General features: G+C 44.1%; 1 protein-coding gene across 2 annotated transcripts in view; it reads left to right on the top strand.

Moving 5' to 3' along the window:
• The window catches only part of LRRC49 (leucine rich repeat containing 49), a 296,862-nt gene that overhangs the window by 180,981 nt on the left and 100,588 nt on the right, over nucleotides 1-15,293 (top strand). For both annotated transcript variants that reach the window (XM_077263871.1, XM_077263870.1), the window contains exon 11: nucleotides 14,211-14,294. In XM_077263871.1, coding sequence (XP_077119986.1) covers nucleotides 14,211-14,294 — 84 coding nt within the window. The remainder of the gene's footprint in view (nucleotides 1-14,210; nucleotides 14,295-15,293) is intronic.

The following is a 15,293-nucleotide window of genomic DNA, read 5'->3' as shown; positions in this document are numbered from 1 at the left end:
TCCCCCGGTCCTCCGATCCCCCCCCCCCGTGTTCCGATCCCACCCCCCCATACTTACCTAGCTCCGATGTCCCTCCCGGGGTCCGGCTGTCTTCTCCATGGGCGCCGCCATCTTGGAAAATGGCGGGCGTATGCGCAGTGCGCCCGCCGAATCTGCCAGCCGGCAGATTCGTTCCTGTACATTTTGGTCGCTGTGATAAGTTCTATCACAGCGATCAAAATAAAAAAAATAGTAAATAACCCCCCCCTTTATCACCCCCATAGGTAGGGACAATAATAAAATACAGAAAATATAATTATTTTTGTTTTTCCATTAGGGTTAGGGGTAGGGTTAGGGGTAGGGTTAGGGTTAGAGTTGAACTTAGGGTTAGGGTTGCACTTAGGGTTGCACTTAGGGTTAGGGTTGCACTTAGGGTTAGGGTTGCACTTAGGGCTAGGGTTGCACTTAGGGTTGCACTTAGGGTTAGGGTTGCACTTAGGGTTGCACTTAGGGTTAGGGTTGCACTTACGGCTAGGGTTGCACTTAGGGTTGCACTTAGGGCTAGGGTTGCACTTAGGGCTAGGGTTGCACTTAGGGCTAGGGTTGCACTTAGGGCTAGGGTTGCACTTAGGGCTAGGGTTAGAATTAGGGTTAGGGTTAGAATTAGGGTTAGAATTACGGTTGCAATTAGGGTTAGGGTTGGAATTAGGGTTAGAATTAGGCTATGTGCACACGGTGCGGATTTTCACCATTCCTGCCAGGATATCCCTTTTGTGTTTATCGAAACAGGCCCAGGTTTCACACTGAGTGAGTATAAATACATTTAGAATCTATATTATTAACTATATGTAGAATATGTACTGTTTTAGTGTCATTTTGTGCCATTTTGGTTGGTGGTGTGCCCCGGGATTTTTTAAGTATAAAAAGTGTGCCGCGGCTCAAAAAAGGTTGAAAATCACTGCCATAACCGACCCTGCGGACCTGGATGTACAAGCCATGGTGAACAGTTTTCCCTCCCTATTTAGTGGATTGGGGAAATTAAAGGGCTCTCAAGTGCATCTTCATGTGGATGACAGTGTTCGTCCAGTAGCCCAGGCTCACAGGCGTATTCCATTTCACCTAAGAAAGAAGGTAGAAAAGGAACTCCAATTACTCATGGATGATGATGTCATTGAAACTGTTTCTGGTCCCACTCCGTGGGTCTCTCCACTTGTGGTAGTTCCAAAACCAAAGAATCCAGAGCAGGTGAGACTGCGTGTTGACATGCGCCTGCCCAACACTGCTATTCAAAGGGAAAGACACATTTCACCCACAATTGATGACATTATTCATTTATTAAATGGAGCAACCGTTTTTTCAAAGCTCAACCTCAGTAAGGGCTATCATCAATTAGAATTGAGTCCAGAATCCAGATACTTAACAACATTTTCCACCCATGTGGGTCTCAGAAGATACAAAAGATTGACGTTTGGGGTCTGCTCAGCAGCGGAAATTTTTCAAGATACGATAAGGAGCCTCATTCAACATATTCCAAATGCCTTTAATTACAGTGATGACATATTGCTTTTTGGGAAAACTCAAGCTGAACATAATCTCGTGCTCTATATGCTATCTTTGAATGTCTGCTCTCTGCTGGACTCACTTTAAACAAAGAAAAATACGAATTTGATAAAAATTAATTGGAGTTCTATGGTCACATTTTCTCTGCGGAAGGAGTACGACCTGATCCCAAGAAAGTGGAATCCATCAGAGCAGCTTCAATTCCACAGAATGCCAGTGAAGTGCGCTCTTTTCTTGGAATGGCAAGTTACTGTGCTAGATATATTCCAAATTTTTCAACAATCAGCACTCCATTAAGGGAACTTACGAAACAAAATTGCGTTTTTCAATGGTCCCAAGACTGTCAGGCCTCTTTTGAAACAATCAAAAATGAACTCTGCTCAACAACCGCCATGGCCTATTTTGATCCAGCTCTTCGAACCGAACTGATTGTGGACGCCAGTCCCGTGGGACTGGGTGCAATTTTAGCACAATACAAGGATGACAATCAAAGTCCCCACATCATTTCTTATGCAAGTAAAAGCTTAACAAGCACTGAAAGAAAGTATTCGCAACCTGAAAAAGAAAGCTTGGCAGTCGTCTGGGGATGTGAACACTTTCACTTATTTCTCTATGGCGCTCCCTTCACTATTGTCACAGATCATCAAGCTCTCCTTACAATTTTTGGAAATCCCAGAGCTAAAATGCCGGCACGGATTGAACGATGGGGTCTACGTCTACAGGACTATAATTACAAAATTGTTCACAAACCTGGAAAATACAGCAATCCTGCTGATTATCTCTCAAGACATCCTACGAATGATGATTTACCTGTGCATTCCTCCATTGAAGAATACATCCACTTTGTTGCAACTCACGCCGTGCCAAAAGCACTTTCTGTTGATCAGTTTGTGAATACAACAACAAGTGACAAGACACTCTGTGCCTTAATACAAATTATCCAAAATAGAAGGTGGCATGAAATTCAAAAGAAAAAATTTCCTGAAGATGGGATTGATCTGAAGGAGTTAAAACTATTTTCAAATGTACGTGAGGAATTATCTGTCACTGAAGACCAACTCATCCTTCGTGGTACCAAACTGGTTGTACCTAAGGCCTTGCGCAACCTAGTCATACAGATAGCACATGAAGGTCATCTAGGAATTGTTGGCACAAAAAAGTTACTCAGAGAAAAAGTGTGGTTCCCAAATATGGATAAATTGGTGGAAGAGAAGATTAGACATTGCTCCACTTGTCAATTAATTACTCCATCATCAACTCTAGAGCCATTACAAATGTCTCCGTTACCCACTGCTGTATGGGAGGAAGTGGCAGTCGACATATATGGACCATTACCAAATGGCCAATACATTCTAGTAACAATTGATGAATATTCTAGATACCCTGTCATTTCATTCATCTCTTCAACGTCTGCTAATAGTGTCATACCAGAACTGGACGACATATTCTCTGCATATGGCATTCCGAGAGTGGTCAAAACAGATAATGGACCTCCATTCAATGGACATGTGTTTGCACAGTTTTCTGAATACTTGGGGTTCAGCCACAGAAAAATCACACCTTGCTGGCCGCAAGCTAATGGAATCATAGAACGTTTCATGCGCACCATGGGGAAACGAATCAAGGCAGCTAGTCTGGAGCACACCCCACTGAAACAGTCACTACACAAATTCCTGCGCAATTACCGCAACACGCCACATTCCACCACTAATGCTGCTCCATCTCATCTCATGTTCAGCAGAACTCTTCGTACACGGATCCCTGATGTGACCAGTCATCCCTTACCAAATGACTCTTCAGTGCGATCAATGGATTTCTTTAACAAGCAAGCCATGAAAAATTATGCAGACAGAAGGCGACGGGCACAGCCATGTGCTATCAAAAAAGGTGATATGGTTGTTGTGCGTCAAAAATCAACCAACAAAACCTCAGCTGTATATAGTCCTGCAAAATATAATGTTACTGAGAGAAAAGGCAACAATATGGTCACGGCTGAGCGAGACGGACACTCCATCACTCGAAATTCCTCACGTTTTAAAATCATACCGCAGAACAATGGTAATGAATTCCCACCAGTGGAAGATTTGATACCCGACGGTGGAGAGGACCAACAAGAGGTGACCGTCAACACTGGACACCCCCAATGAACCCAGACATTACCCTACACGGGAAAGAAGGGCTCCATCGAGACTTATTGAAGAGATATAGTTAAAAAAAAAGGGGGGAATAAGACAATACAGACATATAGTTTTTCTTGGACGTTTTTGTGTTGTTACATTGTCAATATTTGTTTTAGGTTGTTAATGTGTGTGTGTGTGTGTATATATATACTGTATATATATATATATATATGTATGTATGTGTGTATATATATATATATATATATATATATATATATTAAAAAAAAAAAAGGGGGATGATGTAATGTATAAGAATTAGATCTGTCTCTTTAAGAAAGTAAGGGCGGGAGTTGAGTTTAGTTTGTTTCAGTTCTAGCCTGAGGAGGAAATGTTATGCTGCTGTTGTACTGTGTGCTGGAGGAAAAGAGAAGAATAAAATACAGTTAAAGCTTACTCTCTCTTAAATTCCTTACACCAGTGATTTTCAACCAGTGTTCCGCGGCACACTAGTGTGCCGTGACACATGGTCGGGTGTGCCGCGGGGAAAGTTCCCCAAACTATGGTGCCCCCTTTGTTTTGTTCCCCGGCTGTGTATAATCATCAACCCCTTCCCAACCCATGACGCCACGTAGGCGTCATGAAAGTCGGTGCCAATCCAACCCATGACGCCTGTGGCGTCATGGAAAGATCGCGTCCCTGCAGATCGGGTGAAAGGGTTAACTCCAATTTCACCCGATCTGCAGAGACAGGGGGAGTGGTACTTCAGCCCAGGGGGGGTGGCTTCACCCCCCCGTGGCTACGATCGCTCTGATTGGCTGTTGAAAGTGAAACAGCCAATCAGAGCGATTTGTAATATTTCACCTATGAAAATGGTGAAATATTACAATCCAGCCATGGCCGATGCTGCAATAGCATCTGCCATGGCTGGAGACCCCGATCTGCCCCCCCCCCACCGCCAGCGATCGCCTCCCCAGTCGTCCTTTCTGCCCCGATCTCCTGTCCACTCCCCTCCTCCCTCCTGTCCGCTCCCCCGGTCTTCCTGTCCGCTCCCCCGGTCCTCCTGTCTGCTCCCCCGGTCCTCCTGTCCGCTCCCCCGGTCCTCCGATCCCCCCCCCGTGTTCCGATCCCACCCCCCCATACTTACCTAGCTCCGATGTCCCTCCCGGGGTCCGGCCGTCTTCTCCATGGGCGCCGCCATCTTGGAAAATGGCGGGCGTATGCGCAGTGCGCCCGCCGAATCTGCCGGCCGGCAGATTCGTTCCTGTACATTTTGGTCGCTGTGATAAGTTCTATCACAGCGATCAAAATAAAAAAAATAGTAAATAAACCCCCCCCTTTATCACCCCCATAGGTAGGGACAATAATAAAATACAGAAAATATAATTATTTTTGTTTTTCCATTAGGGTTAGGGGTAGGGTTAGGGGTAGGGTTAGGGTTGCACTTAGGGTTAGGGTTGCACTTAGGGTTAGGGTTGCACTTAGGGCTAGGGTTGCACTTAGGGCTAGGGTTGCACTTAGGGTTGCACTTAGGGTTAGGGTTTCACTTAGGGTTGCACTTAGGGTTAGGGTTGCACTTACGGCTAGGGTTGCACTTAGGGTTGCACTTAGGGCTAGGGTTGCACTTAGGGCTAGGGTTGCACTTAGGGCTAGGGTTGCACTTAGGGCTAGGGTTGCACTTAGGGCTAGGGTTAGAATTAGGGTTAGGGTTAGAATTAGGTTTAGAATTACGGTTGCAATTAGGGTTAGGGTTGGAATTAGGGTTAGAATTAGGCTATGTGCACACGGTGCGGATTTTCACCATTCCTGCCAGGATATCCCTTTTGTGTTTATCGAAACAGGCCCAGGTTTCACACTGAGTGAGTATAAATACATTTAGAATCTATATTATTAACTATATGTAGAATATGTACTGTTTTAGTGTCATTTTGTGCCATTTTGGTTGGTGGTGTGCCCCGGGATTTTTTAAGTATAAAAAGTGTGCCGCGGCTCAAAAAAGGTTGAAAATCACTGCCTTACACCGTGTGGACGCTACACCTTCTTCAAAATATCTGTGGATTTGGCTAAGACTGGCATAAAAAGTTGAATTTGGTAAACTTGGGCCTACAAGTAATTTTTATGTTATTTCGCCGTAAAGAGTTCATACAGCAACTCCGCTCTAGTCACCCCAATAGTGACGTCTAGAAGAGAGTTGCTGTAAGGAGGCCATCTTCGGAGCAACTCCATTCCATACACAACCATATGAAGTCCCAATGTACACTGTACGTCAGCTGGAGGAGGTGGACAACATACTAGAGGATACCAAACTCGTGGCAGCACAGAAAAAGACTTGTGGCAGAGATGGAGGTGATTCAGATGAAGCTTTGTGCTGTCCACTGTGTTCCTGTTGCTTCTTCTTAAACTTCCCTCCTCTGCTCATGTGTAGGGAGACATACAGGGAAAGTAAAATCTTTCCTTTCCTTGCAGCTGCTGTTGTGATACTTTATGCCAGCGGCTCAGCTGTCGGCATGATTAGGAGGGGAGGGAGACAGCAGAGAGTTTAGGACTCCCTTCCTCCACCTGTGCAGCATCAAATTAAAGATCCTCTACCCTCAATAGTAGCTCCTGAAAAATAGCCTACAGTTGGTCTTCGCCTCCTGTTTCTATTTCCTCTATCCTAAGATGCCAACTCCTTGTTTCACCCAACGTAAGGTTAGTTAGAAGCCATTCATTTCTGTGTGTGCATGTATATGATTATATGTATGTTCAGAGTGTCTTTTGCAGGAGACTTGGTGGTGAAAATGTATGTAAGTTCTTCAACGTATACAACTGTTTCCATAGGTCTGGAGGATGTGCACATGAGTGCATTCATAGGTGTGTTGAACATGTGTAAGAGCGTGTCCATGGGTATGTTTAATATGTGTAGATGTATATAAAGTATTGGACAATATATAAGGTTAAAGCTTGCATACTATACTTACTGCTGACTTTTTTTTTTTTATCTGTGGATCCTTTGTTTTCAGTATGAGGACAAGAGGGGTAAACCTAGCCCTGGTACAGTAATGTATTGTAAGCCTGGCCCCGGTACCAGTCCTGTGTTGTGAGCCTGGCCCCAATACAAGTCCTGTGTTGTGAGCCTGGCCCCAGTACCAGTCCTGTGTTGTGAGCCTGGCCCCAGTACCAGTCCTGTGTTGTGAGCCTGGCCCCAGTACCAGTCCTGTGTTGTGAGCCTGGCCCCGGTACCAGTCCTGTGTTGTGAGCCTGGCCCCAGTACCAGTCCTGTGTTGTGAGCCTGGCACTGATTCTGTGCATTCATGCAGTACATTTCTGGAACTTTATATAGTAAACTTGGTTCTGGTTCTATGTCTATGCAGTTATCTTGCTTCTGTAACACAATCACTGACCAGGTGCAATACTAAATTAAAATATAACCTTTATTTGTAATGTTTAAAATATAAAGAAACAAGGCCACTATGCTGTTTTGAATGTATCCTATCATTGATCATTTGGTGGATCAAAGGCCACCAATGTATCAATCTTCTTATCCTTATTCTTCAATTCCTCTTAATGTATCAATACAGTAGTAAGTTAGACCGATAAGGAAATATTGGTCCCATATATTCCAACCAATACCTTATTTAACTCACTAAGCGAGTTTGCGCTATCCCCTTATATTTTCAGAATGCCAATCTCGGTTTCCAAATGTTTTCAGGCTAAAGTGCTAGTGAAGTAACTTGGTTCTCAAAAGGACCTCAGTAAGTATGACAAAATTATAATACATGTGTACACCTAGCCTTCAAGCGATCTCATCAACAGAGAAACCAAGGAAGGTCCTGTCCACAGAGACACTGTTTGTGCTTCTGGGCGGCCTGGACAGGTGTTTCCTTGGTTTCTCTAGCTTAGAGTAGGAAGATGAGACACTGCCTATAGTCCCGCCCCGGAGCACGGGCATCTCATTAACTGAAAACTAAGAACACTGACTATATGAGAACCACAAGACGGATTTCTTCACCCCAGGTATCATTTTATTATTATTATTATTATTATTATTTATATAGCACGATTAATTCCATGGTGGTGTACATGAGAAGGGGTTACATACAAAGTTTAAAGATATTGTTTACAGTAAACAAATTTACGATGACAGACTGGTACAGAGGGGAGAGGACCCTGTCCTTGTGGACTTAAATTTTACGGGATAATGGGGAAGAGACAGAAGGTCGGGTGTGCCGCAGCTCTGTGGTGGTGAGGCAGGAGCTCGGGTGGTGGTGAGGCGGCAGAATGGTTATTGCAGGCTGTAAGCTTTCTTCAAGAGCTGGGTTTTTAGGTTCCGTCTGAAAGATCCGAGGGTGGTGGATAATCGGACGTGTTGAGGCATGGAATTCCAGAGGATGGGGGATATTCGGGAGAAATCTTGGCGGCGGTTGTGTGAGGAACAAATAAGTGTGGAGGAGAGTAGGAGGTCTTGGGGAGGATTGAAGATTACGTGAGGGAAGATATTGGGAGGCCACAGATGAGGATGTTGCAGTAATCAAGGCGGGAGATTATGAGGGCATGCACAAGAGTTTTAGTAGATTGAGGACTGAGGAAGGGACAGATTCTGGAAATATTTTTAAGTTGGAGGTGACAGGAAGTGGCAAGAGTTTGGACGTGCGGTTTGAAGGACAGGGAAGAGTCAAGACTTACTCATTTTAATCAGTATTGTCAGGCTCACGCCCTGACTGGTGGGCGTGAGCTCGGGGGGTTTTGTGGCCCCACTGTGCCACAAACCAGACTACCCTGGAAGGGGCGTGACTATGACAGCTGCCTGGGTTTTCACTGGAGCCTCTGATGGTGAGGTCAGGCTTGTGCAGCAGGCAGCTGCCAGGTGCTACTCCAGGGTGGTGTCTGGCTGCGGCTGCTGATCCCACTTGGGAGACAGGAACACCAGGATTGGTGCGGGCATCAGGCAGGACTGGCAGAAGAGCACGGCTGAAACTCAGACGAGTAGGCTGGCACGGCTGAGACACAGGGCTGGCAGAGACATGGCAGAGAACACAGGGCTGGCAGAGACACGGCAGAGAACACAGGGCTGGCAGGAACACAGGACTGGCAGGGACGGCAGGAACACAGGACTGGAAGGCACGGCAGGACTGGCAGGAACACTGGATTGGAAGGCACGGCAGAGAACACAGGACTGGTTGATGGGGTTTATGAAGGAACAGGTAGGGACCTGTTCATACTGGAGGTGCAGGTATGGATATGTAGTGTGGAGGAACAGGTAGGGACCTGTTCACACAGGAGGTGCAGGAAAGGAAACAAGCAGAAAGGAATGAGGTATGAAGGAACAGGTTGGGACCTGTTCACACAGGTGATGTAGGTACGGAAACAAGCCAGAAGGAAAGGAGAATGAAGGAACAGGTTGGGACCTGGTCCCACAGGAAGAGAACCGCAAGGCTGCGAAAAGAAATAGTAGAGCAGCAAGAGATATTGTAGCAACAAAAGCTAAGCAGAGCAGAACCGCAAGGAATACGGAGAGGAGCTGCAGCGAGAGGTTTCTGCAGCAAAGCAGAGCGGAGCCACAAGGAATGTGGAGAGGAGCTGCAGCAAGGGATAACTGCAGCAGCAAAAGATAAGCAGAGTAGAAAGGAGCAGAACCACAGGAGTGCGGAGCAGAGGTAAAGCCACAAAGGTACAGAGCAGGCAGAGCCGCAAGAGTGCGGAGTGTAAGCAGACTGAGAACACGAGGAAAGACACAGCAGGGAAGGAAGCCACAGACAAGGAGACCGAGATAAGACTAAGTTCAGACAAGGAATTGGAACAAGAAAAGAAACAAGGACAAAGACACAGGGACCAGGATATTCTGCCTCCTGGAGGGCGGACAACAAGATCAAGGCAATAGCACAGAGAAAAGCCTCCAGAGAGGGAGTAACACAGAGCAAGGCCTGGCAAACTCAGAAGCTAAACACTAACTGAGCTAACACATTGCACAGGCCCAGACCACTGGCTGGAACTGCACTAGATACTGGAGGCCTCCTGGCAATTGGTCAGGAACAGATTAAACAGATTAAACAGATGCTCCTGATTCCTATAAGAACCAGAGAGTTCAGGTGCCGCCCCCCTATACACACAGCCATGAAGCATGCAGAGAGCAGAGACACAGAACATGGAGCTGGCATGAAACAGAAACCACATCATGACCTGGAGCAGTGGGTAAGATAGTGTGAGAGATGCGAGGCCATGCCGTGATGCCAGCAGAGTTGTTACAAGTATAACAGCGGCAACATGACAATCTCTGTAGTTTACTTAGCAAAATCCTGCTGACAGGTTCACTTTAACCTATCTCATTCACTGGCATATGAATAGTTCCCCTTAATATAGAGCTGTCATTGCTATATAGTTCGCCTCAATGTACTTTGCCCCCACAATTTATTAGGTGGGCACATCAGGAGGCTGAATTCTACTGTAGCCATATGCTGACATAAGGATGTCGGCACAAGAGTGTCTATTTTCACTCCCGGCTACGGCAAGAGCCTCTCGCGGCGATAGCGACATGGATACCAGACCTTTTAAAACTAGACCCTGCCTCCAGTTCTGACATGCCCCCAAGCCAGCCAATCATGTTGCTCCAGTTCATACATTGAGCCAATCGTGTCTGGCCAGGTCAGGGTCATGTGTCATCACATCATCCAGGCTTCCAGCAGTCACAATGGTACCGAGATGCTAGAGGAATCACTAAGGTCAACATAATTTAACCCTTAATCAGCCTTTTGTATACCATCAGAGTCCAAGAGTAAAAATCTTATAGAAAGAGATTTAGAAACACCTATAAATCAAATGCCTCATAAATCCTCTATTGCTATTCAACATTATTACATCCATGGATTATATCTCTAAAGGGATAGAAAACAATAAGGTCTATAATAAGGCACATATTAATTCTCTGCAGGAAAACATGTAAAATATTTCCTAAAAAATAAATCATTATTTCTGCACCTTGAGCTTCTCAGTTGGTGGTTGTTACTGGATTAGACTTCCACTATCACAGTCGCTATTCAGTGATCCACTACATTGATAGGCTAGTGGAGATCCTGGGCTCTTCCCTGTTATAAGGCTACTTAACCTAAGGTAATCACTTCTAGGACTATGCTAAGCGTGTACAAAGCCAAAAAATCCACCCAAATATTTTAATTCTGATCTACATAACTCTGCTTGGATGAAAAACTTTACAGTACAGAGCAAAAGTTTGGACACACCTTCTCATTTAAAGATTTTTTCTGTATTTTCATGACTATGAAAATTGCACATTCACACTGATGGCATCAAAACTATGAATTAACACATGTGGAATTATATACTTAACAAAAAATTGTGAAACAACTGAAATTATGTCTTATATTCTAGGTTCTTCAAAGTAGCCACCTTTTGCTTTGATGACTGCTTTGCACACTCTTGGCATTCTCTTGATGAGCTTCAAGAGGTAGTCACCGGGAATGGTCTGCCAACAATTTTGAGAGTTCCCAGAGATGCTTAGCACTTTTTGGCCCTTTTACCTTCACTCTGCGGTCCAGCTCACCCCAAACCATCTTGAGTAGGTTCAGGTCTGGTGACTGTGGAGGCCAGGTCAGCTGGTGTAGCACTCCATCACTCTCCTTCTTGGTCAAATAGCCCTTACACAGCCTGGAGGTGTGATTGGGGTCATTGTCCTGTTGAAAAATAAATGATGGTCCAACTGCAAGATGCTGTGGTAGCCATGCTGGTTCAGTATGCCTTCAATTTTGAATAAATCCCCAACCGTGTCACCAGCAAAGCACCCCCACACCATCACACCTCCTCCTCCATGCTTCACGGTGGGAACCAGGCATGTAGAGTCCATCCGTTCACCTTTTCTGCGTCACACAAAGACACTGTGGTTGGAACCAAAGATCTCAAATTTGGACTCATCAGACCAAAGCACAGATTTCCACCGGTCTAATGTCCATTCCTTTTGTTCTTTAGCCCAAACAAGTCTCTTCTGCTTGTTGCCTGTCCTTAGCAGTGGTTTCCTAGCAGCTATTTTACCATAAAGGCCTGCTGCACAAAGTCTCCTCTTAACAGTTGTAGAGATGTGTCTGCTGCTAGAACTCTGTGTGGCATTGACCTGGTCTCTAATCTGAGCTGCTGTTAACCTACGATTTCTGAGGCTGGTGACTCAGATAAACGTATCCTCAGAAGCAGAGGTGACTCTTGGTCTTCCTTTCCTGGGGCGGTCCTCATGTGAGCCAGTTTCTTTGTATTTCTGGTGGTTTTTGCCACTGCACTTGGGGACACTTTCAAAGTTTTCCCAATTTTTTGGACTGACTGACCTTCATTTCTTAAAGTAATGATGGTCACTCGTTTTTCTTTACTTAGCTGCTATTTTCTTGCCATAATACAAATTCTAACAGTCTATTCAGTAGGACTATTAGCTGTGTATCCACCAAACTTCTGCACAACACAACTGATGGTCCCAACCCCATTTATAAGGCAAGAAATCCCACTTATTAAACCTGACAGGGCACACCTGTGAATTGAAAACCATTCTCTGTGACTACCTCTTGAAGCTCATCAAGAGAATGCCAAGAGTGTGCAAAGCAGTCATCAAAGCAAAAGGTGGCTACTTTGAAGAACCTAGAATATAAGACATATTTTCAGTTCTTTCACACTTTTTTGTTAAGTATATAATTCCACATGTGTTAATTCATAGTTTTGATGCTTTCAGTGTGAATGTACAATTTTTATAGTCATGAAAATACAGAAAAATCTTTAAATGAGAAGGTGTGTCCAAACTTTTGGTCTGTACTGTATATAAAGGATGTAAATGAGATAGACTCATTCAGACCCAAAGTGGTCACTGTTATGAGCCTCATTATCCATTCAGCCTCTTTAAAAAAAAATCCTGTTATCAAAATCCTCACCTTTTGGGAGATGTCACTAATGTCAATCCCCAGGAGTTTAATGAGTTTCGTATCCCCTCTAGAAAAATAGCGTATTTTTCAGATGATAAGATGCACTTTTGTCCCCCAAAATTGGCCAGAGCCCCTGCAGTTCCATGGTTTCCTGTGCGTTGGACTTCGGGAAAATGGCCACTGGGTGGCGGCGCATGCCCAGATGGAGATCTCAGGCACCAAGATCTCAGGAGATGATATCTCAGGGGCTCTGGCCTTTTACAAAATGTCGGCAAAGCCCTCCGCAGCCCCGGAGACACCCCTGCAGCACCGGACATTCGCAGCGGTGTGCTGCACATTGGAACACCCCCTCATCCCAGCAAGAAGCACCACCGTTTTCTTTAAAAAAAATTGTTTTCCTATTTTTCTCCTCAAAATTTGGGCTGCGTCTTTTAATCCGAAAAATACGGTATGAGTAACCTTTTGGTATTGCAAGATATTTTTTTGCTAAATTTCATTACAATGGAAGATGCCCCAATGTGGCAAACACAGATGGATTCTGGAAAGTCATAAAATAGATATATATTTTTTACTGGCCAATAAAGTTGACACTCCTAAAATACTTTTGGCATTTAGAGTACTTTTCATTTTGAAACAGATTTTCCTGGTTTATGCTTTTTTTTTGCAGTTTCTTGTGGAAGTTTTCACCTTCTCAGCAAAAGGTTAAAGAAAACAGCAAAGACTGAACAAATATTCCCTTAGGGAACATTTGAGTTGCTCTATGCTTTTAGTGCTCAGTTAATTGAGTAGTAAAACTGATAGTTTATAATGTATATGGCGTAAGGACGCTCTGTACGGACAGTGTGTGCTCGTTTACACACAGGTACTGTAGTTACAAGCTCTTCTAACCAATGCACAGGTGTTACTAATGTATTGATGTAAAGGAGTAATGGAAAAGGGCTCTGTCAGCAGTTTTTACCATTTTACTCCAACAATAGTCACTTTAGCAAATGCTCTGAAGTCCCTACTGCTGAAATACTTTTTACTGTAAGATGCTGTAGATAGTTGATCCTGATGCAAGCACCATGTTTGACCAACAAACATCTAATCTGGATGGTCAGCTTTAGGTGCCTCTCCACCACAGTTAGAGACTGTCACCTCCCCAATAAGTACTTAATACACTTATTAACGATACTTATTTTTCCCACTGTACGTACATGTGCTCCATTAAAGCAGATCTTTCACTAGATTTCTCAATGCAAACGTTATACATTATTAAGTAGATCTTAGACCTGATAATATTTGTCTACTTAGTGTGACAATCCATGTGATAATGTCTGATTCATTTTAAAGTCATTCTTCTCCTACCTGGCCTACCTGCTGCTCCTGAGAGTCTCAAATTATAGTTAGATTCATAAAATGATCATTTTGCCATTCTGACATGAAATTTAAAGTAAGAACACCAGCCCCATCAGGTCTAAAAGATATTTAGTAACATACGGTATATGTGTTGTGAAATCTGGTTTTGGGTCCAACTTAAATGAGAACTATATTTTTCAGTACAGTAAAAACCTGAATCAGTTTGTCACATAGAAAAACGTGGAGTTTATTGATGTTGTTATGAATTGGTTGTTTCTCTGTTACATTCTGTTGGTATAGTAAAATAAAAAAAAATGTTTTGTCCTGTTAGGAAGAAGAAAGACGTACCGCATCTGTTCTGGCAAGAAAAGAGGAAGAGAGGAAGCGTGAAGGCCATAAGCAGGCCTTAATAAAGGTAAGAATTTCAAGGTAAATTGAACATTTCTCTCATCAAATTTCAACAGTTCAGCTCATCTGTAAACCGTTATCAGGATAAACTTGTCTCTAGTTGTTTTAAATTGCTGACACGTTGTTCTTCTTGGCAAGGCAATGACAGACATACTGGGCCTTACTGGTGCAGACAAGAAATTAGGACTTGTATGTAATAACCAATCAGATAATCTGGCTGTAATCTTCCTGATATGACTTGGCTACTATGACCAACTCCTCCACATTTTTTGTTCACTGAGCTCTCCAAGATGTTAGGCTGGTTTCACATTTGCGGTTGTGTTCCCAGCGTTTGTGCCGCAATTATCCGCATGCATCGTGTATTCCTATCTTTAACATTAGGGACGCAGGTGTCTGCGATCGGTTGCGTTTTGCTGCGTTAGACGACACATGCGTCTTTTCGTTGTCTGCGGTTTGGCGCGGTAAATGCTACATCTAATAATTTTAGAGGCGTCAATTTGCCGCCTAGAAACGTATGCGGTTGTTAGCGGAAGGAATGCGGCAAAAAAACCGCATTGCTGTCTATGTGAACGCCTGCCTTCGCAAGCACCTGCGTTTGCTTGTGTGTTTGAACCCATGCATTGCACCACAGGAAAACATGTCTAGACGCTGATTAGCCACCCCCCACATACAAACTGATAAAAGGAGGGAGTGGGCATTTGCAGATCACTACCCAGCAGACAGAGAAGCAGAGCAGACGCAGGCAAGAACCTTGGAGGAAAGAAGACACTGGACAATGTGAGTGTGTCCTAGCCAATGTCTTTATTTTCTATTTCTGTCTCTATATGTCCTAATTTCTTTGCATGCATCAGAATGTCATCTTCTTCTGAGGAGGAGCAACGTCCTGGGACTGCATAAGCCAAACATGCCAGTGAAGTGAGTACTCACCTCCTCAGATTGGTAAGTATTCACTGTCACATCTACACATATGACAATTTTTTTTTCTTTTTTTTAGAGCACATCTTCA

This window comes from Ranitomeya variabilis, chromosome 5 (genome assembly GCF_051348905.1).
Source record: "Ranitomeya variabilis isolate aRanVar5 chromosome 5, aRanVar5.hap1, whole genome shotgun sequence".
Lineage (NCBI taxonomy): Eukaryota > Metazoa > Chordata > Amphibia > Anura > Dendrobatidae > Ranitomeya > Ranitomeya variabilis.
This window is presented reverse-complemented; position numbering and strand designations above follow the sequence as displayed.